This window comes from Amphiprion ocellaris, chromosome 10 (assembly GCF_022539595.1).
Source record: "Amphiprion ocellaris isolate individual 3 ecotype Okinawa chromosome 10, ASM2253959v1, whole genome shotgun sequence".
Classification (NCBI taxonomy): Eukaryota; Metazoa; Chordata; class Actinopteri; family Pomacentridae; genus Amphiprion; species Amphiprion ocellaris.
In genome coordinates, this window is record NC_072775.1 from 35981575 (window position 1) to 36006129 (window position 24555).

General features: G+C 41.0%; 1 protein-coding gene across 6 annotated transcripts in view; it reads left to right on the plus strand.

The window, feature by feature from the left end:
- LOC111564482 (disco-interacting protein 2 homolog C) overlaps nucleotides 1-24555 on the plus strand; it is a 125553-nt gene that overhangs the window by 45185 nt on the left and 55813 nt on the right. For all 6 annotated transcript variants that reach the window (XR_008603080.1, XM_055014708.1, XM_055014705.1 and 3 more), the window contains exons 2-4: nucleotides 16871-16942; nucleotides 19361-19459; nucleotides 22667-22792. Coding sequence is in view for 5 of the 6 variants with exons in the window: in XM_055014708.1 (XP_054870683.1) it covers nucleotides 16871-16942; nucleotides 19361-19459; nucleotides 22667-22792 (297 nt within the window). In the remaining variant the exon portion in view is untranslated. The remainder of the gene's footprint in view (nucleotides 1-16870; nucleotides 16943-19360; nucleotides 19460-22666; nucleotides 22793-24555) is intronic.

Genomic DNA, 24555 nt, shown 5'->3' on the forward strand with positions numbered 1-24555 from the left:
CATCCCAGAAAAGTTTGATATTTGGACACGTCCAGAATATATGAGTATGAGTGCCGATATAAGTCCCACAGTTTCGCCAGCACGTGTCCGGGTTTCCAGGGCGGTATTTGGCAGTGATTTCAGGAGTTCTGAAGAATCTGGAAATAACTTTCCACTTGTACTCTCTCCACAAACCAGAGCTGGAAGTCACGTGTGCATCAGAACATATTTCTTCCCATATCTCATTGGACAAAACAGTATTAGTTTCATTCTCCCACCTTCCCTTTATATGAAATGTATTATTGGTGTTAAGATTTGACATCACTTTATAAAATTGGCTAACAGTTTTAGAAGTAATCTTTCCTTGTTGCATTTTAATCAATAACTCTTCAAGTGATGACGGTTTCAAAACATTTTTCCATTCTTTATGTTTTGTTAAGAAACGTCTCAACTGGAGATATCTGAAAAAATCATTTCCTGTTATTTTACAGTAATATTTGTCCCCAGCTGAAAGAATAATTTCATATTTAGTAATAAATAATATTCCACCAGTTCAGGTGTAAAATAACAGAAAATATTCAGCTGATAAAAGTCAGTTTCTGTAATAAAGAGACATTTTTTAGGATATTTTTAAAACAATGAAATAGCAACAAAATGGTTAAATGACAAATATAATAATAATAACTGTATTTATTCATGTTTTCTATAATTATTCTCTGAAAACACATTTAGTCAACATTTAACTAAGATATCTGACTTTTCACTGATCGGATCTGTTTTAGAATAAATGTTTTAAACCTGAATTTAATATTTTATTTATTAAAGAAAATTTTGTTCTGATTCTGATGTTTCTCTGCAAACGTCGTGTTTTTTCCCCCAGTTTTTATGTTTTTATTCAGCAGGTTTCTGTCATTTTTGCTGCTGGAATGTTTCAGTTTTCACACTCTTCTCTTCACCCTGAGCCTCTACCAGGTTCTCAGACTCTAACAGGGTTCTCAGACTCTAACAGGGTTCTCAGACTAACGTGGTTCTCAGACTCTAACAGGGTTCTCAGACTAACGTGGTTCTCAGACTCTAACAGGGTTCTCAGACTAACGTGGTTCTCAGACTCTAACGTGGTTCTCAGACTCTAACGTGGTTCTCAGACTCTAACAGGGTTCTCAGACTAACGTGGTTCTCAGACTCTAACAGGGTTCTCAGACTAACGTGGTTCTCAGACTCTAACATGGTTCTCAGACTCTAACAGGGTTCTTAGACTCTAACATGGTTCTCAGACTCTAACGTGGTTCTCAGACTCTAACGTGGTTCTCAGACTCTAACAGGGTTCTTAGACTCTAACATGGTTCTCAGACTCTAACGTGGTTCTCAGACTCTAACGTGGTTCTCAGACTCTAACAGGGTTCTTAGACTCTAACATGGTTCTCAGACTCTAACGTGGTTCTCAGACTCTAACATGGTTCTCAGACTCTAACAGGGTTCTCGGACTCTAACAGGGTTCTCAGACTAACGTGGTTCTCAGACTCTAACGTGGTTCTCAGACTCTAACGTGGTTCTCAGACTCTAACAGGGTTCTCAGACTAACGTGGTTCTCAGACTCTAACAGGGTTCTCAGACTAACGTGGTTCTCAGACTCTAACGTGGTTCTCAGACTCTAACATGGTTCTCAGACTCTAACAGGGTTCTCGGACTCTAACAGGGTTCTCAGACTCTACCAGGTTCTCAGACTAACGTGGTTCTCAGACTCTACCAGGTTCTCAGACTAACGTGGTTCTCAGACTCTAACAGGGTTCTCGGACTCTAACAGGGTTCTCAGACTCTACCAGGTTCTCAGACTAACATGGTTCTCAGACTCTAACGTGGTTCTCAGACTCTAACGTGGTTCTCAGACTCTAACAGGGTTCTTAGACTCTAACATGGTTCTCAGACTCTAACGTGGTTCTCAGACTCTAACATGGTTCTCAGACTCTAACAGGGTTCTCGGACTCTAACAGGGTTCTCAGACTAACGTGGTTCTCAGACTCTAACGTGGTTCTCAGACTCTAACGTGGTTCTCAGACTCTAACAGGGTTCTCAGACTAACGTGGTTCTCAGACTCTAACAGGGTTCTCAGACTAACGTGGTTCTCAGACTCTAACGTGGTTCTCAGACTCTAACAGGGTTCTTAGACTGTAACATGGTTCTCAGACTCTAACGTGGTTCTCAGACTCTAACGTGGTTCTCAGACTCTAACAGGGTTCTTAGACTCTAACATGGTTCTCAGACTCTAACGTGGTTCTCAGACTCTAACGTGGTTCTCAGACTCTAACATGGTTCTCGGACTCTAACAGGGTTCTCGGACTCTAACAGGGTTCTCAGACTCTACCAGGTTCTCAGACTAACGTGGTTCTCAGACTCTACCAGGTTCTCAGACTAACGTGGTTCTCAGACTCTAACAGGGTTCTCGGACTCTAACAGGGTTCTCAGACTCTACCAGGTTCTCAAACTAACGTGGTTCTCAGACTCTACCAGGTTCTCAGACTAATGTGGTTCTCAGACTAACAGGGTTCTTAGACTCTGCCAGATTTCTCTGTCAGACTGAGTGGGAGTTTCTAAAAGTCGCTGAAGCTGCAGGACGGCCCATAATGAGAACCAGAAGAAGAACGTCGTCGTTCTGCTGACTGAACCTCAGACTGTTTTCTTGGACTAGAAGCTGAGAACGTTCCTGAGGAGAACGCTGTGAGTTCTGGAGCTGCTCTCAGATTGAAACCACATTGTTTGAGCAGCTCTGGCTGGTATTTCCTGCTGGGTGGAGGAAGGTCAGAGTTCTGCTGCCGCCCTGCAGGCCAGAGGGGGAACTGCAGCTGGAGAACGTCCAGAAATAGAACCCGGTTTATCTCAGGGAACAGGTGTGAAAGAAAAACAGGTCAAACAGGTTAACACCAACTCTCTGCCTGAAGTCTCTGACAAACAGCAAAACTATTGAAAAAATGTTCTTATGACTGATTAATTTTTTTTTTACAACATTCAACTGTAAAATTGCTCATTTTTACTGTAATCAAATCAGGAAAAATATTATTATCGAGATATTTGCTGTTCTCTGTTTTGGTAAAGTACAGAAATTGGTATTAATTTACATGTTAATGATAAAGTAAATGATAAAATAAACTATAAATAAATTCAAAACAATATTCTTATAAATAGTAGTTCTTCCTTCTAGTGACTGACTATAAAATGGAACTTTTCTTTTTTTTATTGTATTTAAATCAAAAAAATCTCGTTATTTGACAGATATGTGCTGTTTTCAGAGACAATTCTTTTATTTCAGTCATTCTGGAGCCTCTCAGGCCCTTCGGCTCACATCATTACACAGAATCCCGCCTGGCAGTGATTTCTGCTTCCAGATGTTTTACTTCCTGTGAACGTTTAGTAGAGATCAGTCATATCTGAGTGTGAAAAATCAAAAGTGTGTGAAGCTTCGACAGATTATTCACTGTGTTTGAGATAATCTGCAGGAATTAAGAGAATAATCCAGAAAAACCTGCAGATTTAAACACCGAGAGGGAAGGGAGCTGTTCTGTTCCAGCTGCTCAATTCAGACATTTCATCACATTTCATCACATTTCATCAAATTTCAGTCATATTTCAGTCATATTTTATCTGCATTTTGGTCACATTTGATTCACGTTTCAGTCATATTCCATCACATTTCATCAAATTTCAGTAATATTTCATCCACATTTCAGTCATATTTCATCCACATTTCAGTCATATTTCATCCATATTTCAGTCATATTTCATCCATATTTCAGTCATATTTTGTCCGTATTTCAGTCATATTTCATCACATTTCATCAAATTTCAGTAATATTTCATTCTCATTTCAGTCATATTTCATCCACCTTTCAGTCATATTTCATCCATATTTCAATCATATTTCATCCACATTTCAGTCATATTTCATCCATATTTCAATCATATTTCATCCATATTTCAGTCATATTTCAATCATATTTAATCTGCATTTCAGTCATATTTCAATCATATTTAATCCGCATTTCAGTCATATTTCAGTCATATTTAATCCACATTTCAATCATATTTAATCCGCATTTCAGTCACATTTCAGTCATATTTAATCCACATTTCAGTCATATTTCATCCATATTTCAGTCATACATTTCAATCATATTTCATCCACATTTAATCCACATTTCAGTCATATTTCAGTCATATTTCATCCATATTTCAGTCATATTCCAGTCACATTTTGGTCACATTTCATTCACATTTCCGTCATATTTCATCCATATTTCAGTCACATTTCCGTCATATTTCATCCATATTTCAGTCACATTTCAGTCATATTTCATCCATATTTCAGTCACATTTCATCCACAGCCACACAAATTCAGGATGAAGTTTCCCAGCAGGACACTGATTCTCTTCACTGTCGGTGGTTTTAATGTTGTGGCTGATTGTGCACGTTCACAGAGCATCGTTCTGCACTGTTTACCTGCTGTTGAATGGCTGCTGTGCACGGCTGATGTGTATTTCCTGGCAGCTCCAGCTGCTGTTTCCTCCTGAGATCCCAGTCAGCTACAGGTCAATACTTCCTCCAATTCTTGCTCAGACTGCAGCTGGAGGATGTAATAGAATGAAAGAGAAAATCTTTTATTTTGGCGAGCGTGATGACTGTGGATGTAATAGAATGAAGGAGGAAGTCTTTTATTTTGGCAGGTATGATGACAGGAACATTTATGGAGGTCCTGGAGATCCTGATCAAGTTCTAATGAAGTTATTTAGTTTATCAGCTGAACATCTGTGTAGTACATTCAGATAAGAACTGCATCTCCAGTCGGTTCCTGAATGTTCTGTAGGTGGAACCTTGTAGTAGAACTCCAGTGGAACCCTGTCTGTCTCCTCCTGCATCTGTTCTGTTTCAGTTCACTGCAGATAATAAACACATCTGGACAAATAAATCCAGTGTTTCTGCTCTCAGTTTTTAGCTGCTGTCAGTGAATTCATCACTGGGATTCTTACAGCGTTCCTACAGCGTTCCTACAGCGTTTCTATAGCGTTTCTACAGTGTTCCTATAGCGTTCCTATAGTATTCCTCCAGCATTCCTACAGCGTTCCTGTAGTGTTCCTACAGCGTTCCTGTCGTGTTCCTCTAGTATTCCTACAGCGTTCCTACAGCGTTCCTGTAGTATTCCTCCAGCGTTCCTACAGCGTTCCTATAGTATTCCTCCAGCGTTCCTACAGTGTTCCTATAGTGTTCCTACAGCATTCCTATAGTGTTCCTCTAGTATTCCTACAGCGTTCCTACAGCGTTTCTATAGCGTTTCTACAGTGTTCCTATAGCGTTCCTATAGTATTCCTCCAGCATTCCTACAGCGTTCCTGTAGTGTTCCTACAGCGTTCCTGTCGTGTTCCTCTAGTATTCCTACAGCGTTCCTACAGCGTTCCTGTAGTATTCCTCCAGCGTTCCTACAGCGTTCCTATAGTATTCCTCCAGCGTTCCTACAGTGTTCCTATAGTGTTCCTACAGTATTCCTCCAGCGTTCCTACAGCATTCCTATAGTGTTCCTACAGCATTCCTATAGTGTTTCTATAGTATTCCTACAGCATTCCTATAGTGTTCCTACAGCATTCCTATAGTGTTTCTATAGTATTCCTACAGCATTCCTATAGTGTTCCTACAGCGTTCTTACAGTGTTCCTATAGTATTCCTCCAGCGTTCCCACAGCATTCCTGTAGTGTTCCTGCAGTGTTCCTACAGTGTTCCTATAGTATTCCTACAGTGTTCCTACCGTGTTCTTACAGCGTTCCTACAGCATTCCTATAGAATTCCTACAGCGTTCCTACAGCGTTCCTACAATGTTCCTACAGCGTTCCTACAGTATTCTTACAGCGTTCCTACAGTTTTCCTCCAGCGTTCCTACAGTGTTCCTACAGTGGTCCTACAGCGTTCCTACAGCATTCCTATAGAATTCCTACAGCGTTCCTACAGCATTCCTACAGTGTTCCTACAGCGTTCCTACAGTATTCTTACAGCGTTCCTACAGTGTTCCTACAGCGTTCCTACAGTGTTCCTACAGCGGTCCTACAGCGTTCCTACAACCGTCCTACAGCGATCCTACAGCATTCCTATAGCATTCCTCCAGTGTTCCTACAGCGTTCCTGTAGTGTTCCTACAGCATTCCTATAGTGTTCCTATAGTATTCCTACAGTGTTCCTACAGTGTTCCTACAGCATTCCTACAGCGTTTCTATAGTATTCCTCCAGTGTTCATACAGCGTTCCTATAGTGTTCCTATAGTGTTCCTATAGTATTCCTCCAGCGTTCCTACAGCGTTCCTATAGTATTCCTACAGCATTCCTACAGCGTTCCTGTAGTGTTCCTACAGCGTTCCTATAGTGTTCCTATAGTATTCCTACAGTGTTCCTACAGCCTTCCTATAGTATTCCTACAGTGTTCCTACAGCGTTCCTATAGTATTCCTACAGTGTTCCTACAGCGTTCCTGTAGTGTTCCTACAGCATTCCTATAGTGTTCCTACAGTGTTCCTACAGCGTTCCTACAGCGTTCCTGTAGTGTTCCTACAGCATTCCTGTAGTGTTACTACAGCGTTCCTATAGTGTTCCTACAGTGTTCCTATAGTATTCCTCCAGCGTTCCTATAGTGTTCCTACAGTGTTCCTAGAGCGTTCATACAGCGTTCCTGTAGTGTTCCTGCAGTGTTCCTACAGTGTTCCTACAGTATTCCTACAGTGTTCCTACAGTGTTCTTACAGCGTTCCTACAGCATTCCTATAGAATTCCTACAGCATTCCTACAGCTTTCCTACAGTGTTCCTACAGCATTCCTACAGTATTCTTACAGCGTTCCTACAGTTTTCCTACAGCGTTCCTACAGTGTTCCTACAGCGGTCCTACAGCGTTCCTACAGCATTCCTATAGAATTCCTACAGCGTTCCTACAGCATTCCTACAGTGTTCCTACAGTGTTCCTACAGCGTTCCTACAGTGTTCCTACAGCGGTCCTACAGCGTTCCTACAATGGTCCTACAGCGATCCTACAGCATTCCTATAGCATTCCTCCAGTGTTCCTACAGCATTCCTGTAGTGTTCCTACAGCATTCCTATAGTGTTCCTATAGTATTCCTACAGTGTTCCTACAGCGTTCCTACAGTGTTCCTATAGTATTCCTCCAGCGTTCCTACAGCGTTCCTATAGTATTCCTACAGCGTTCCTACAGCGTTCCTGTAGTGTTCCTACAGCGTTCCTATAGTGTTCCTATAGTATTCCTACAGTGTTCCTACAGCGTTCCTGTAGTGTTCCTACAGCATTCCTGTAGTGTTCCTACAGTGTTCCTACAGCATTCCTATAGTATTCCTCCAGCGTTCCTACAGCGTTCCTACAGCGTTCCTGTAGTGTTCCTACAGCGTTCCTATAGTGTTCCTACAGTGTTCCTACAGCATTCCTGTCGTGTTCCTACAGCATTCCTGTAGTGTTACTGCAGCGTTCCTATAGTGTTCCTACAATGTTCCTACAGCGTTCCTGTAGTGTTCCTACAGCATTCCTGTAGTGTTCCTACAGTGTTCCTACAGCATTCCTATAGTATTCCTCCAGCGTTCCTACAGCGTTCCTGTAGTGTTCCTACAGCGTTCCTATAGTGTTCCTACAGTGTTCCTACAGTGTTCCTACAGCATTCCTGTCGTGTTCCTACAGCATTCCTGTAGTGTTACTGCAGCGTTCCTATAGTGTTCCTACAGTGTTCCTATAGTATTCCTCCAGCGTTCCTATAGTGTTCCTACAGTGTTCGTACAGCGTTCCTACAGCGTTCCTGTAGTGTTCCTACAGTGCTCCTATTGTATTCCTACAGCGTTCCTATAGTGTTCCTACAGTATTCCTCCAGCGGTCCTATAGTGTTCCTACAGCGTTCCTACAGTTTTCCTATAGTATTCCTACAGCAGTCCTACAGTACAGTGGTCCCTCACTATATTGCGGTTCACTTCTCGCGGTCTCACTATATCGCGAATTTTTGGATTGGGTTTGGTTCCGCAGATGTTTTGTTATATCGCAGAATTTTTAAGTATAGATATTTTTTCTGTAGTTCTTACTGTGGTAAGCTGCATTAAAAGGTAACACTAGACAACATGTACCTAAGTAGATGTAAGATTGCAATTGCCTAGGGCTTTTATTCTGACACAGACTACAGTATAAATGTGGTAGGAAGTCATCAAACACACTACACTTCACACTCACGGTCCTGACAACATGACACTTAATCAAACTAACTAGGCTGACTAAACCACAAAAACACAGTTAAACATAAATACTAATAACACTGGAACACTAACATAAACCACAATAATGACATTTAAACCCCCAACACCCCGAACTCCCATGGTGCATTACAGCACAACAGTCAGTCATAGTGACCAGCACACAGCACTGGGCTCTGATTGGCTCAGGGACCGTAGTCAGTCTCGTCCGTCTCCCCTGAGTATAGCATATGGTACATATATTATATTATATTATATTATATTATATTATATTATATTATATTATGTTATGTTATGTTATGTTATGTTATGTTATATTATATTATATTATATTATATTATATTATATTATATTATATTATATTATATTATATTATGTTATATTATATTATATTATATATGTTATAGCAGCATTCAGTATCTGGCCTGTCCGTCTCACACAGACATCTGATCGCTGTGTTGCTCTGTGGTGATGTGAGGTGTGTGGGGAGGATTTATAAAGCCTTAACATATATATCAACAAGAAAAACACTCAGAGAGCGCAATACTCCGCCAAGACTGTTCATTCTCTGACCTGGCGCTGAACACAGACGTGTGTTATGCAGGTGTGCATGAATCAATTTACAATCTGCAGTTAATGTCTTGTCTGGAATTTTTACACTTTGAGGGCCGGATTGGACCCTCTGGAGGACCTCTTTTAGACCCTCTGGAGGACCTCTTTTAGACCCTCTGGAGGGCCATTTTTAGACCCTCTGGAGGACCTCTTTTAGACCCTCTGGAGGACCACTTTTGGCCCACAGGCCTCATGTTGGACACCCTTGGTCTAGACTTTTATTGTGATAAATCTCCTCATTATTCTCTATATTCACCCTCTGAAAAGCAAAATCTGGGTTTAGGAAGAACACCGTCTTTAAAAAAAACACACAATTTATTATTCAGAAACAGTGAAAACAGAAAGAATCGATTCTCAAAGTTTCTGTTCTGTTAGAATATTTGACCCAATCTAATGATTCTTTTCCTCTGAGAAAATTCATTAAATCAAAGGTTGAAATCATGAAATTTCATCCAAATCCCTTCAGTCTACACGTCTTGTTTAAAAAATAGCTGCAGGCGGTGTTTCCACAGAGCAGAGAGGAGTTTAAAGTAGTTTAACGTCAGTAGTTAAACATCTCCAGTGTGTGGAAGAGGAGGAGGTGTCCAGTGTTTGGAACGTCTGAGGACTCTTGGACTTCTTTATTCTGAGTTCTCAGAAGTGAAAAGTGAGTCATTGTGTGGAAAACTGTGGAGGAACTTCAGCAGGGAGTTCAGAAGGTCAATGGATCAGTTGTGGAAAAAAGGGTGGAAAATGTGAATCAGAGTTTCCTAAAGATGACAAACATCTTGTTTAGTCCAGAAGTCTTCAGTTTGCTGTCGTAGAGGAGAAAGAATTCACATTTCAGAAGCTTTAAGAACAGAGTTTAGACTTTTTAAAAAGCTGCTGATGAAAATAATTCATTTAATCGTTGAAACAGATGGATTAGTTCTGCAGCTGTTTCCTCTAACAGGTCTTTACTGGACGGTTCAGTCTGAGAAGCTTCATACTTCAGCAGCAGATCCTCCGTTGACTGTAACCGACCCAGAACATCCAGATCATCTCAGACTGGAGCTCCGTGAAGCAGGAACTAAAACCTCTCTGACTGTTGGTTTCCCTGCAGGACGACTCTGGATTCAAACGTCTGGATTTCTAACAGGAAGTGACCCGACGCTGCCCTCGATGTGTTTCTGGATCATCAAACATGATGAGAAGTTTTTCTGCTAGCGTGGGAATATTCACATCTGTCCAGGAAGTGATGTCATCACAGCCAGCAGCTCTACAGGAAGTTAGAGACAGAGTTCTGCCACTGTGATGTGAAGCAGCAGTTAGTGAGGGTTCTTCATCTGTTCTCACAAATGTTCTTCAGATGGAGCTTCTGTTGGTGGCGCGGTTAATTTTTTTTATTGTTCTTCTTCTGTTTTTGTTTCAGCTGCAGTTAAAAACAAAAACTGGGGAAACGTTTGTGGAGTTCATGTAGATACAGAGTCTATAAAAAATATTTAGACCCTGGAATCTTTCTTTGGTTTTCAATATTCAATCAAGATCAGTTTAAATACTGAGGACCTGAACAAGAAAGAGACTAGAGAGGGAGGCCACCAAGACTCCTATGACTCCTCTGAAGGAGAAAGAGACTAGAGAGGGAGGCCATCAAGACTCCTATGACTCCTCTGAAGGAGTTCCATTTTCAGACTGTTCATCCAACAACTGCTGTCTGTTCTTCACCAGTCAAAGCTTCATGGAGACAAAGAGAAAGACTCTGATGGAAAAAGCTCCAATTAAATCTGGATTAGAGTTCACCAGAAGACATGTGGAGACTCTGAAGACACCTGGAAGAAGGTTCTTTGGTCTGAGGAGACCAGGATGAAGCTTTGTGACCATCAGACTAGATGATATGTTTGACATCATCACAAACACACCATCACCACCATGAAGCATGGTGGTGGCAGCATCATGGTGTGAAGCACGGTGGTGGCAGCATCATGATGTGAAGCATGGTGGTGGCAGCATCATGGTGTGAAGCATGGTGGTGGCAGCATCATGATGTGAAGCATGGTGGAGGCAGCATCATGATGTGAAGCATGGTGGTGGCAGCATCATGATGTGAAGCACGGTGGTGGCAGCATCATGGTGTGAAGCATGGTGGTGGCAGCATCATGATGTGAAGCATGGTGGTGGCAGCATCATGATGTGAAGCACGGTGGTGGCAGCATCATGATGTGAAGCACGGTGGTGGCAGCATGATGATATGAAGCATGGTGGTGGCAGCATCATGATGTGAAGCACGGTGGTGGCAGCATCATGATGTGAAGCACGGTGGTGGCAGCATGATGTGAAGCACGGTGGTGGCAGCATCATGATGTGAAGCATGGTGGTGGCAGCATCATGGTGTAAAGCATGGTGGTGGCAGCATGATGATATGAAGCATGGTGGTGGCAGCATCATGATGTGAAGCATGGTGGTGGCAGCATCATGATGTGAAGCATGGTGGTGGCAGCATCATGATGTGAAGCACAGTGGTGGCAGCATCATGGTGTGAAGCACGGTGGTGGCAGCATGATGATATGAAGCATGGTGGTGGCAGCATCATGATGTGAAGCACGGTGGTGGCAGCATCATGATGTGAAGCACGGTGGTGGCAGCATCATGATGTGAAGCACGGTGGTGGCAGCATCATGATGTGAAGCATGGTGGTGGCAGCATCATGATGTGAAGCACAGTGGTGGCAGCATCATGATGTGAAGCACAGTGGTGGCAGCATCATGATGTGAAGCACGGTGGTGGCAGCATCATGATGTGAAGCACGGTGGTGGCAGCATCATGATGTGAAGCATGGTGGTGGCAGCATCATGATGTGAAGCACAGTGGTGGCAGCATCATGATGTGAAGCACAGTGGTGGCAGCATCATGATGTGAAGCACGGTGGTGGCAGCATCATGATGTGAAGCACGGTGGTGGCAGCATCATGATGTGAAGCACGGTGGTGGCAGCATCATGATGTGAAGCACAGTGGTGGCAGCATCATGATGTGAAGCACAGTGGTGGCAGCATCATGGTGTTCCTCAGCAGCAGGTGGAAGGCTGGTGAAGGTAGAGGGTAAATGAAATCCTGGAGGACAACCTGATGCATCTGAAGAGAACTGAGACGTGGAGAAGATCAGGTTTCCATCCAGACAATGAGTCAAAGCAAACAGACAAAGATCCTCAAAGATGGTTTGAAGACAACAAGGTGGAAGTTCTGGAAGAGTCAGAGTCCAGACCTCCATCCAGCTGAGAACTAGAGTCTGGACCTGAAAGATTCTGTTGATCAGAAGGTCTCCAGGTCCAGACTGTTCTTCAAAGGAGAACTAAATACAAAGATTACTGAGCCACAGAAAACAAAACCTGCTGGTGTTTGGTTATAAAGCTGAATCTAAACAGGTAGATCCAGGTGTGAAGGATCTGGGAGCTCCTGAATGTACCTGAGACTTCTTTAAAACTGTGTAATAAGAGGCTAAAATACCAACTACTGTGTAACTCTGAGTATTTACATAAATACTATGAAATATAATTGTCATAAAACTACTGTAATTCTAATAATGTTGAATTTTTCCATGTCACCTCCCTTATAGTAGCAGTTATCGCCATGGTATCCAATAGAGATGGGGGTTTAACATCCCTAAGGTGTGTGTGTGTTCGTCTTTAGGGTTTATGGGGACATCTGACCTGAATACACACTGAGGACATTTTCAGCTATGAGGACAGAGTCGTGGTCCTCAGAATTCTGACAGCGTAGAAGTGTGTGTGTGTGTGTGTGTGTGTGTGTGTGTGTGTGTGTAGCTGACAAACACACCAATTTGTTTGTTTTGCTGATGTCGCCGGGCAGCACGTTGAGGCAGGTCGGACTGTACCAACCGAGGAGAGATGGAGGGGTGGTTGTCCATAGTAACACACACAGTGCGTGTGCCTGTGTGTGTAGTGTGTGTGTGTGTGTTTTGACACCACAGAAGAAGACGGAGGCTCCAGTGAGGAGCATGAGGCTGAGTTCAGCTGCTGTTTTCTGTCTGTTGTGTTCGGTGAGTTTAAAAGTCTCTGTTGTGTTTTCAGTTGTGTCTTTGTGTTGTGTTGTTTATAATTTCTTGATCTAATTACCCTAATTGGCTGAGATGTTTGACACTCAGTGTGTTATGTTTCTGCAGCTTTTCTGAGTGTGTGTTAGCAGGTTGTTGTGTCGTCACGCTGCAGGATGAAGTGTGTAAATGCTGTCAGCTGATTGGAGCTGATCAGCTGTTAGCTTCAGATAGAAAACTGATCAAGTGTGTTTCAGTTTACTGTCTCAGCTGAGCGAAAGAAACGATGACAATCTGAAACAAAATATGTTGAAAACAGTAACGGTCAAAATCTGTACCAAAAACCTGAAAATAACAGCAAATATCTGTAAAATAATGATCATTTCAGCTGATCTAAATAGAGAAAAATATTCAAATTTTATATTCACATGTTGTAAAAGAGCAAATTACTATATAATAGTATTTACTGTTTTTATCTTTGACTCCTTTTGTATAAATTTGTGTTTTTTAGTTTGAGATTTCATTATTAAATAAACCATATATCACTAAACAAAATAAGGGAAATCTGTAAAATAATATTTAAAAACTATTTACAGTTTTGCAAAAAAATAATATACCCACATTTCTTTTCAAGTAACACCAAATATATGTCAAATAATTGTATGTTTTGCTGATTTAAATGCATTAAAATGTGTCCTTTAATAGTCAATCATAAAAGAAGGGATCACTGTTTGCCGAAATATAAATCTGATTTGACAACATATAAATTAATACTAATATTTGTGATTTTAAAGGATTTTATTTGTAAAATAACAGTAAATTGTAAATAGAAAGAATCTACAAGTAGAGATAGTTTTGGACTTCTTTTAGTATGTATTTAAGTTTGGTTCTAGACTGGTTTTGACTGGTTTTGACTGGTTCTAGGCTGGATATGGAAGAGAGAAGTACATTTTTACAATTTAGCGAAGGAAAGAAACTTTAAAAATCCAAGAATGTTCCCTTGTTTCTGTTGGAGCCGTAATTCTGGAGATCCTAAACCCTTAAAATGTTTTTTTCTGGGGGTGAAAATAGAAAAATTCCAGATCTAAAGATGAATGAACATTTTACAGAAGTTAGTTTAAAATGAGAAAGGAGTGAAGAAGTTGAGGAATGTTTCTGGTGTATTTGTAGAGGAACAGAGATCTGAACATCTGCTGCTGGAGTTAATGAAGCTGCTTGGGTTCCTTCATGTGGTCGACCATGAAGAAAACTTCTCCTCTGGAGGGTTTTACTGGGACCAGTCGCTGTTTCTCCTCTGGAGGGTTTTACTGGGACCAGTCGCTGTTTTTCCACCGGAGACTGGTTCAGAGCTGAAGGGAGCTGGTGTTACTGGGGTTCTAACACGCTCTACTGGTTCTCAGACGGGACTCGGTGGTTTTCAAACATTAGCCGGACAGAAAAAGAAAAAAAACAACCAGAAAAACAGCTTCATCCTGTCAAGAGACCTTCAGACTTTCAGATTGAAGGATAAAGAAGTGTTTTCAGCCGACTGAAATCTAAAACCTCCTAGTTAACAGTGTTTGTACCTGAACAGGTGAGTTTAGCTCTGACTCAGCATGTTGTTACAGTCAGAACCTGTGTGTGTTTTCAGGTGTTTCCTCGTTTCCTCTCGGCTTAAAGTGTGTTTGGATGTTGTATCTAAGGATTCAGAGTCTCGGAGGGTTTGTGTTTCTTTATAATCTACTTTAGTGTTGCTAATTGTGAACATATGTTAGCCGTTAGCCACGATTGATTTTAAAAAAAGCACCTTCTGTAAAAAAGCATCCACACATCATGATGCTGCCACCACCATGTTTCACATCGTGATGCTGCCACCACCATGTTTCACATCGTGATGCTGCCACCACCATGCTTCACATCATGATGCTGCCACCACCATGCTTCACATCATGATGCTGCCACCACCATGCTTCACGTCGTGATGCTGCCACCACCGTGCTTCACGTCGTGATGCTGCCACCACCGTGCTTCACGTCGTGATGCTGCCACCACCGTGCTTCACATCATGATGCTGCCACCACCGTGCTTCACATCATGATGCTGCCACCACCGTGCTTCACGTCATGATGCTGCCACCACCGTGCTTCACGTCATGATGCTGCCACCACCATGCTTCACGTCATGATGCTGCCACCACCATGCTTCACGTCATGATGCTGCCACCACCATGCTTCACGTCATGATGCTGCCACCACCATGCTTCACATCGTGATGCTGCCACCACCATGCTTCACATCATGATGCTACCACCACCGTGCTTCACATCATGATGCTACCACCACCGTGCTTCACATCGTGATGCTGCCACCACCGTGCTTCACATCATGATGCTGCCACCACCGTGCTTCACATCGTGATGCTGCCACCACCGTGCTTCACATCATGATGCTGCCACCACCATGCTTCACGTCGTGATGCTGCCACCACCGTGCTTCACATCATGATGCTGCCACCATCGTGCTTCACGTCATGATGCTGCCACCACCGTGCTTCACGTCATGATGCTGCCACCACCGTGCTTCACGTCATGATGCTGCCACCACCGTGCTTCACGTCATGATGCTGCCACCACCGTGCTTCACGTCATGATGCTGCCACCACCATGCTTCACGTCATGATGCTGCCACCACCGTGCTTCACGTCATGATGCTGCCACCACCGTGCTTCACGTCATGATGCTGCCACCACCATGCTTCACATCATGATGCTGCCACCACCGTGCTTCACGTCATGATGCTGCCACCACCGTGCTTCACGTCATGATGCTGCAACATCATTCGTGTTGCAGCAACAACAGGCTGTGATTTCTGTGGTTTGTTTTAAAGATGACGTGTCTGGGGATGACGAGGGTAAAAACTTGGTCTTCACGGATCAAGTTGAGACTAAAACTCATGTCCTGGATGCTGTTAGAATCCCTACTAGAGGTCAGGTCTGGTCTCTGCTGACTTTTAGCTCTGATGCTAACTTCGTCACGCCTCCAGCGTCATGCATGAAGTCTGCCATGTTTAAGGAGGATTTGTGTGTTTGACAGATCCACTGCAGGTTTAGCTCAGCGTGACTCAGGCAGGATTTACTCTGGATGTTGGTTTCTTGAATATTTATCATTGGGCTGCAGAAACATCTGACTGCTGCTTCTTATTCTGTCTGATTTATTTATGCTCCAATATTAAATGTCCTCCAACTAGAGCCACAGTAAAGAGAAACTACAGGAACAGAGATTCCTGGTCTGGATGAATCAGTTACTCTACATCTATATTCTCCTCCTCAGACTGAACCTGAGAGTGAAACTGATTCTGGATCCAGACTTCAGGAGGTTCAGCTGGAAATCTGCTGCAGGATTTGGTCTGATGTTGGTCCAAATTATTGGAGGGTTCAAGGAATTTACAGATTCAGACTGAAAACTGGGATAAAAGCAGACATGGTTCATATTTATGAGTCTGAATCTCTATAATTATCTAGAACCGCTTCATTTCCTCTAGAACTAGCTGTGATCATCAGTATTATGGGATGTATCCTAGAGATCATCAGTATTATGGGATGTATCCTAGTGTGAACAGTTTAGAGTCCTAGAAACAATCATTGGTTCCTGGATGTGTTTCTGGTTTCTGATAATCCACCAGAGAAAACTTTAAAGGTGATTGTGGGTGAATTTTAATCTTGGTAGGTGGTTGATCACAACTATCAGAGATGATGGAAGAAGAAACCAGGATCATCTGGAGACATGAATCTGTTTCTAAACTAGTTTCTAATAGAATCTTCTAGAAGAGTTTCTTAAACTGCTTTTTCTGTCTTTTATTTTCTCTTTTGAGTCACTTTCTGGTTCAGTTTAGTAAAAATCAGGTTGTTTTTTTGTATATTGAACTCCTATCTTCATACATCAGGCAGACGGCTGTTTCTGTCCTTTAAATCTGGACTTTGGGGACTTTTATTTTCATGGAGAATCTAAAGTTGAGTTTTTGTGTTTGTCTGCAGGTGATATCACCCAGAAGGGTTATGAGAAGAAGCGGTCCAAGCTGATCGGAGCTTATTTCCCTCAGACACCAGGTAAAACCTGTTTATTTATTCTGTCTTCACCTGTGTGATCAGAGCAGCTTTTAGAAGTAAAATCAGACCAGATGATGTTCCTCAGAAACTACCAGGACCTCAGCTCCAGCTTCTTACTGATGACATGAAAAATGTTCAACAGAAGATCTGAAGTATTTAGAAACAGACGAGCAAAAAGTCAGAATGCTGGAATAAAAGAGTAAACAGAAAATTCACCTTATTTACTGTTGATTAAACTCAGAAACCACCAGGAGCTTTAAAGAACCCAAAGTAAAATAAAAAATTTGGGAAAATACAAGAAATTAACCAAAGATCGCTGGAAAATAAATAATAAATAAAAGAGTGAAGACGAAGGTTCAGAAACTGTGAAAATACCAGCAAATATCTGGGAAATAATCAGTGAAAATTTTACAAACATAAGATTGAATGACTGTAAATAAACCTAAAAAAATCACAGTTAACATGTAAATTATTATGATTTTTCCTGTGATTTTAATAACTATATGATTTACTATTTTTACTTCCTGAACATTCGTGTGGTTTCTTTCAAATAACAGCTAACACGTCTAAAATAATTCTGGTTTTTGTTAATCTAAATCCAATAAAAATCATCTAATTTAACAGTCAGAAGTTGTAAAATAATAAATTATTATTAATCATAAAAATACAGATTATTTTCAGTTTTGATCCTTTTTTTAACCTCAGTTAGCTTTTAAATTAGTGCAAAAGTAATAATAATGATAATAATACATTAGGATTTATGGTAGTTTGTGTCTCTTTTGTTTTTTTTGTGTCTCTGTAGTTGTTCTGTGTCTTTTTGTGCTTTTGTGTCTTTTTGTACTTGCTTTGTGTCTCTCTGTGGTTGTTTTGTGTCTTTTTGTGGTTGTTTTGTGTCTCTTTGTGGTTGCTTTATGTCTCTTTGTTGGTTTCTTGTGTGATTTTTTGTTGTTGTTTTGTGTCTTTTTGTGGTTGCTTTATCTCTCTTTGTTGGTTTTTTTGTGTGAGTTTTTGTTGTTGTTTTGTGTCTTTTTGTGGTTGTTTTATGTCTCTTTGTGGTAGTTTTGTGTGTCTTTGTGGTTGCTTTGTGTCTCTCTGTGGTTGTTTTGTGTAATTTTTGTTGTTGTTGTTTTGTGTCTCTTGGTATTCGATTGGTTCTGATTACTGACTTCGTCTCTGTCCTTGAATTTATTGATTTATATTGTCAGGAGTTTCTTTCTGCCTTCAAACCCAGAGTTTGATCTGAGCTGAACGTCCAGCAGTCAGAAGTTCTTTTATTCTTCAGGCTCCAGAAACACACAGTCGCTTCTTTCTGTCGATTTCAGAGCTTCTCTCACAGGAACTTCACAACACAATCCTCCCTTTTTCTCCGTTTCCTTCCCTGTGAAGGATTCAGAGCCAAAGACTTTCATCAACGCCACAGATTTCACCCAATAATCCACATTTATCAGGTTTCAGTGTACAGCTTCGTCTGCTCACAAAGAACCCTGACGTCATGAGAAGCTTTCAGTTATTAAGAATGTGCAATTTTTACTCATTTAGTTATTAAATGATCACAAACTGACATAAAAATATCTGAGAAAGACAAAATGACCATAAAGAGACACGAAACGATCAAAAAATAGATTAGAAACGGATCACAGAACGCAAAGACGACCAGAAAAGATCAGAAACAGAAGAAAATGATCATAAAAATACAAAAAACAACCACAAAAAGGCACAGAATGACCACAAAGAGACACAAAACGACCACAAAAGGAAACAAAACAACCACAAAGAGTCACAAAACGACAACCAAGAGACAAAAAACAACCACAAAGAGACAGAAAACAACCACAAAGAGACAAAACAACCACAAAGAGACACAAAATGACCACAAAAAGAGACATAAGTTGACCAGCAGAGAAAATGTACAGAAATGATCACAGAAAAGACAATTAAGCCCAAAAAGACACAAAACTATCAGAAAAAGACATAGAAGGACCACAAAGAAGCAACATTATTCACAAAAATAATCCAAAATGACCACAAAAGAGACAAAATGACTGCTCAGAATTACTCAAAATTTCCAAATGACCAAAAAAGGACCAAAGTGACTGAATATTCATAAAAAAGACTTCAAACATTGCAAGAGATTGTAAATTCAAGTGTTCAAATTTTATATGTGAACAAAAAGCATCTATAGAATATACTGAAGGGAATAAGGAGCCAAAAGAAGATGATCGACTTTAGAAAGTGTTTATTGTGTCTCTGTGGGTCAAAAAGTCTCCAAAATGACATAAATACGTCCAAAATAAGTTCATATTTGTACAGAAAATCATCCAAAATGACTACAAAAGAGCTTTTGTTTAGTTGAAAGGTGAGTTATGTGCATGAAGGACTGAAGAACATCTGGATTGTAACTGAACCTCTGGTCTGCAGGAACCGACCCATCCATGGACAGGAGAACCCCCGTCACCCCGTCCTCACGGTACCACCGCCGCCGGTCCTCCGGATCCAGAGACGAACGCTACCGATCAGGTGAGATTCACCTGTCAGTCTTAGATCTGTGAACTCAGAACAGACTCACCTGGAACTATTAGCTGCTAGCCGAGTTCGTTAGCTTCACCTCGTTAGCATATGAATGATGGATCTGGTTCTAGATGAATCTGGTTCTACATGGATCTGGTTCTGGATGAATCTGGTTCTAGATGAATCTGGTTCTACGTGGATCTGGTTCTAGATGGATCTGGTTCTACATGGATCTGGTTCTGGATGAATCTGGTTCTAGATGAATCTGGTTCTACGTGGATCTGGTTCTAGATGGATTTGGTTCTGGATGATAGCATCCTGGTTCATGTTCTGTTTGAATCCATGAGCTCTGGTTCTGGATGTTCTCCTTCAGACGCTGGTTTGGTGGGCTGAAGATCAGGTTCTGGTTTGGTTCTATCTGGACTCGGCTGCAGATTAATGGATTAAAGGATGATTTCTACTTTTATCTGCATCTCGTTCTGATAATCTGCAGGAATTTGAGCACTGTAGTGAAGATCTGATGGAACCCTGGTTCTCCTCAGAGGAACCCTGGTTCTCCTCAGAGGAACCCTGGTTCTCCTCAGAGGAACCCTGGTTCTCCTCAGAGGAACCCTGGTTCTCCTCAGAGGAACCCTGGTTCTCCTCAGAGGAACCCTGGTTCTCCTCAGAGGAACCCTGGTTCTCCTCAGAGGAACCCTGGTTCTCCTCAGAGGAACCCTGGTTCTCCTCAGAGGAACCCTGGTTCTCCTCAGAGGAACCCTGGTTCTCCTCATGTCGCTGATGCAGAGTTTGACAGGAAATACATGATAAATAATAAAATCAAATGAGAGAGTTCTGGTTCCTCCTCAGAGTCGATTCTGTCCTCAGTACTTCTGTTTACTGGAATAAAACAGACTTTGTATTTATTATGAACACTTTACTGGTGATTTATAGATTAATAACTAATTGTTACGGTTTCAGTAGGAGCTCAGGCGCAGGAAACAAACAGACACGCTGAAGCCATTTAACAGAGTTTATTCACAAACAGATTTTACTACAAGCCAAAACAAGGATCGAAACTGGTCTACGTTATACTTGAGATGAGCTCTCTAACACTACTAGTGGTGAGGCGGACCAACAACAACTAAAGACGCTACTCACTGTGGGTAATACCCAGGCAAGAAAGGTTTCTACAAAACTTCACTAAAACTACAAAGCTCTAAATCCTATCATAACAATGGGCTCAAATGCACTCGTCTAGAGACTCTAACTAAACAGTAACAAAAGGGCACAAAAATGCCACTCAGAATAAATTCAATAAACTTATCACAGACTGAAACTAGGTAGATGCTCGGACCAGACTCACACTGGAGGACCTCAGGTGAACGGAAACCAGGGAGAACTTGAGACGGCAGGTAGGTATGAAGTGGACGCCAAGGACTGGCTGTGATGAATCAATCCTGAGTGAGGAAGACGGCGAAGAATTCAGGTGAGACCAGGCAGGAGCAGGTAGATCCAAAACTATGACGAAGGAAGACAAACAATGTCACTACAGGTACGTGAAATAGAGAACTTTAAACTATAGAGTGTGAGTAAACCAGTACAGGCTGTATCACGATCCGGCACTGAGAGGTGAGTAGCTTCTGCTTAAATGCTGAGAGACTGAGGTCTGATTGGCAGCGTTTCCACCTGAAGAGGCTGATGAGGCTGATGTGAAACACCTGGTGCAGCAATTACTCCCAGGAACACCTGGAAAGGAAAAGGAGGAGGAGAGAGGAAGAGAGAGCACTATCTAGATCTGGCAGCTGCCAGCCTGACACTAATAATATCAGAGAAAATGTGTTTTTATTCATTTACTTGTTAACCTGAAAGACAAGTCAAACTGTAAATATTAATGTATTTATTAATTAATGTGTTTTTCACAATGATAAAACTGGCATTTAAAATTCTTTCTTTTACCGTGTTTTAACTGTAAAATTAAACTATTTTGGTTTTTACTGAATTAAAAATAACAACAATACTAATAAAAATGTTTTAAAGATTTTTGCTTGTTTGTTTTTTGTGTATTAAGGACTGAAAGTTGGCAAAGATTTCTTTAACATATTTTCTCCGTTTTGTTAAATTACAAATAATAATTCCCTTTATTGAATCTTAAAAAAGATATAAATATAAATATTGACCCGTTAACCTGAAACAGAACCAGATAAAACTCTAATAAACACGCATGTCAACATTTTCTACTTTTACAGACGATAATTCTTTCTTTTTCAATGTTTGACTGGAAAATTTTGCTTTTTTTGGCCAGTTTAAATCACCAAAAACTATTAATCTACATATATCTTGAATATGTCCATTTATTTGAAAGAAAATCTGTGTATATCAAAGAGTGAACGTTTGTATTTAGGGACCTCGGTTAATATATGATTTTAAAAAATTCAAACGTGCCTTATGCGTGTTGTAGTAATCATACATGTAGTTTTCTCTATTTAAGACCAGAGCAGCTCCTCACATGTTCCTGATGAAGAGGAGGAGATCCCATCCAGTTTTATAGTTTTTATTTATTTTAGTCGTCTACTTTATGCAAATGAGCTGTCTGCAGCTCATTTGCATAAAGTAAACTGGACTTCTGCTTTATGCTAATGAGCTGCAGGTAACTCTAAGGTGACACTACCAGCATGCAGTGCTGCGTTTCACATAGACAATGAATGAAACCAGTTTCTGGATCCTGTGGACCTTTAATCTCCGACACTGAGAAGAAGAGACTTCTCTGTGGGAAAATGTAAAATGATTCATTGTTAATTATTAATGATTACATTTCTGTCCATGTATTTTATTGTTCCAACATTAAAGCAGCTTTTAATCCGTGTTTTACATGTTCAGGGTTTAATAAACACTGAAGTCCTCAGGTGGAGCTCCAGTGGTTTAGATGGTTTCAGAGCGTTTATGCAGCAGGAGCAGCTGGTTGGATCCAAACACGGATTACCAGACTGAAGTTCTAAGGATGCACATTTTAATCTTCTTACTGCATGAATGAAAGGTTCTAGATTTTACCAAAAACAGCCTGAAGGTCTGCTGGGTGGATCTAGGACCAGACTTAATGTTCTTCTGGTCCTGAAGGTCTGCTGGGTGGATCTAGGACCAGACTTAATGATGTTCTTTTGGTCCTGAAGGTCTGCTGGGTGGATCTAGGACCAGACCTAATGTTCTTCTGACTCTGGTCTCTTTGTGGTTCTGCAGATGTTCACACTGAGGCGGTTCAGGCGGCGCTGGCCAAGCATAAAGAAAGAAAGATGGCGGTTCCGATGCCGTCGAAGCGGCGCTCGCTGGTGGTCCAGACCTCCATGGACGCCTACACGCCTCCAGGTGAGGAACCAACCAGAAAGATACCGTCAGTCATAGCAGATAGAACTGAATGTATCAGAAACAACTTTCTAAACTTCATCTTATACACACCACAAAGGTTCTGTTGGCTTCAGGACTCACACGGTCCAGGTCCAGGTCCTGTGTGTGTGTGTGTGTGTGTGTGTGTGTGTGTGCGTGTGTGTGTGTGTGGGTGTGTGTGTGTGTGTGTGTGTGTGTGTGTGTGTGTGTGTGCGTGTGTGTGTGTGTGGGTGTGTGTGTGTGTGTGTGTGTGTGTGTGTGTGTGTGTGTGTGTGTGTGTGGCTTTTCCAAACACAAAGAAGTCGAGTGAATGATGAGGAAATTCCAACTGATTTTTCTCAGAGCACATTGTAGCATAGCATACTAAGCTATGCTATACTATCATATACTATCATATTTTACACTATATGTTACTACACTATACTACACTATTCTTTGCTATACTATACTATACTATACTATGCCATGCCATGCCATGCCATGCCATGCCATGCCATGCCATGCCATGCCATGCCATGCCATGCCATGCCATGCCATACTATGCTATGCTATGCTATGCTGTTCTATACTATGTTACACTATACTATATTATACTATACTACACTATGTTAGACTAGGCTATGCTAGGCTATACTATACTATTTTATACTATACTATACTATGCTACACTATACTATACTATACTATACTATACTATACTATACTATACTATACTATACTATACTATACTATACTATACTATACTATACTATACTATACTATACTATACTACTCTATACTATACTATGCTATGGTATGCTATGCCAGGCTATACTATACTACTCTATATTATACTATGCTATGCTATGCTATGCCAGGCTATACTATACTACTCTATACTATACTATGCTATGCTATATTATGCTATGCTATGCTGTACTGTACTGTACTGTACTGTCCTGTCCTGTCCTGTCCTGTCCTGTCCTGTCCTGTCCTGTCCTGTACAATACTATACTATACTATGCTATGCTATGCTATGCTATGCTATGCTAGGCTATGCTAGGCTATGCTAGGCTATGCTATGCTATGCTATGCTATGCTATGCTATGCTAGGCTATGCTAGGCTATACTATGCTATACTATGCTTTGCTATACCATACTATGTTATACTATACTACACTATACTATGCTATACTATCCTATGCTATACTATACTCATTCCAACATTGTGCAGCTTTAATTAAAAAGATTCTCATCACCTCAATAAATGACCAAACTGTGAGATTAAAATCTGAAATCAACACAAAACTGTTTTACTGACTCACTGCTCCTTGTGTTGTCTTTGTGTGTCTGTTGTTGTTGTGTTGTCTTTGTGTGTCTGTCTTTGTGCGTCTGTATTTGTGTGTCTGTTTTCCTGGTTTTGTTTTTGTGTGTTTTTTTGTGTGTGTCTGTTTTTGTGTCTGTATTTGTATGCCTGTCTTCGTGTGTCTGTTTTTCTTGTTTTATTTTTGTGTTTCTGTCTTTGTGTGTCTGTATTTGTGTCTGTATTTGTGTGTCTGTTTTTCTTGTTTTGTTTTTGTGTGTCTGTCCTTGTGTTTCTGTCTTTGTGTGTCTGTATTTGTGTCTGTTTTTGTGTTTCTGTCCTTGTGTGTTTGTCTTTGTGTGTCTGTTTTTCTTGTTTTGTTTTTGTGTGTCTGTATTTGTGTTTCTGTTTTTGTTGTGTCTGTTTTTGTGTCTGTTTTTCTTGTTTTGCTTTTGTGTTTCTG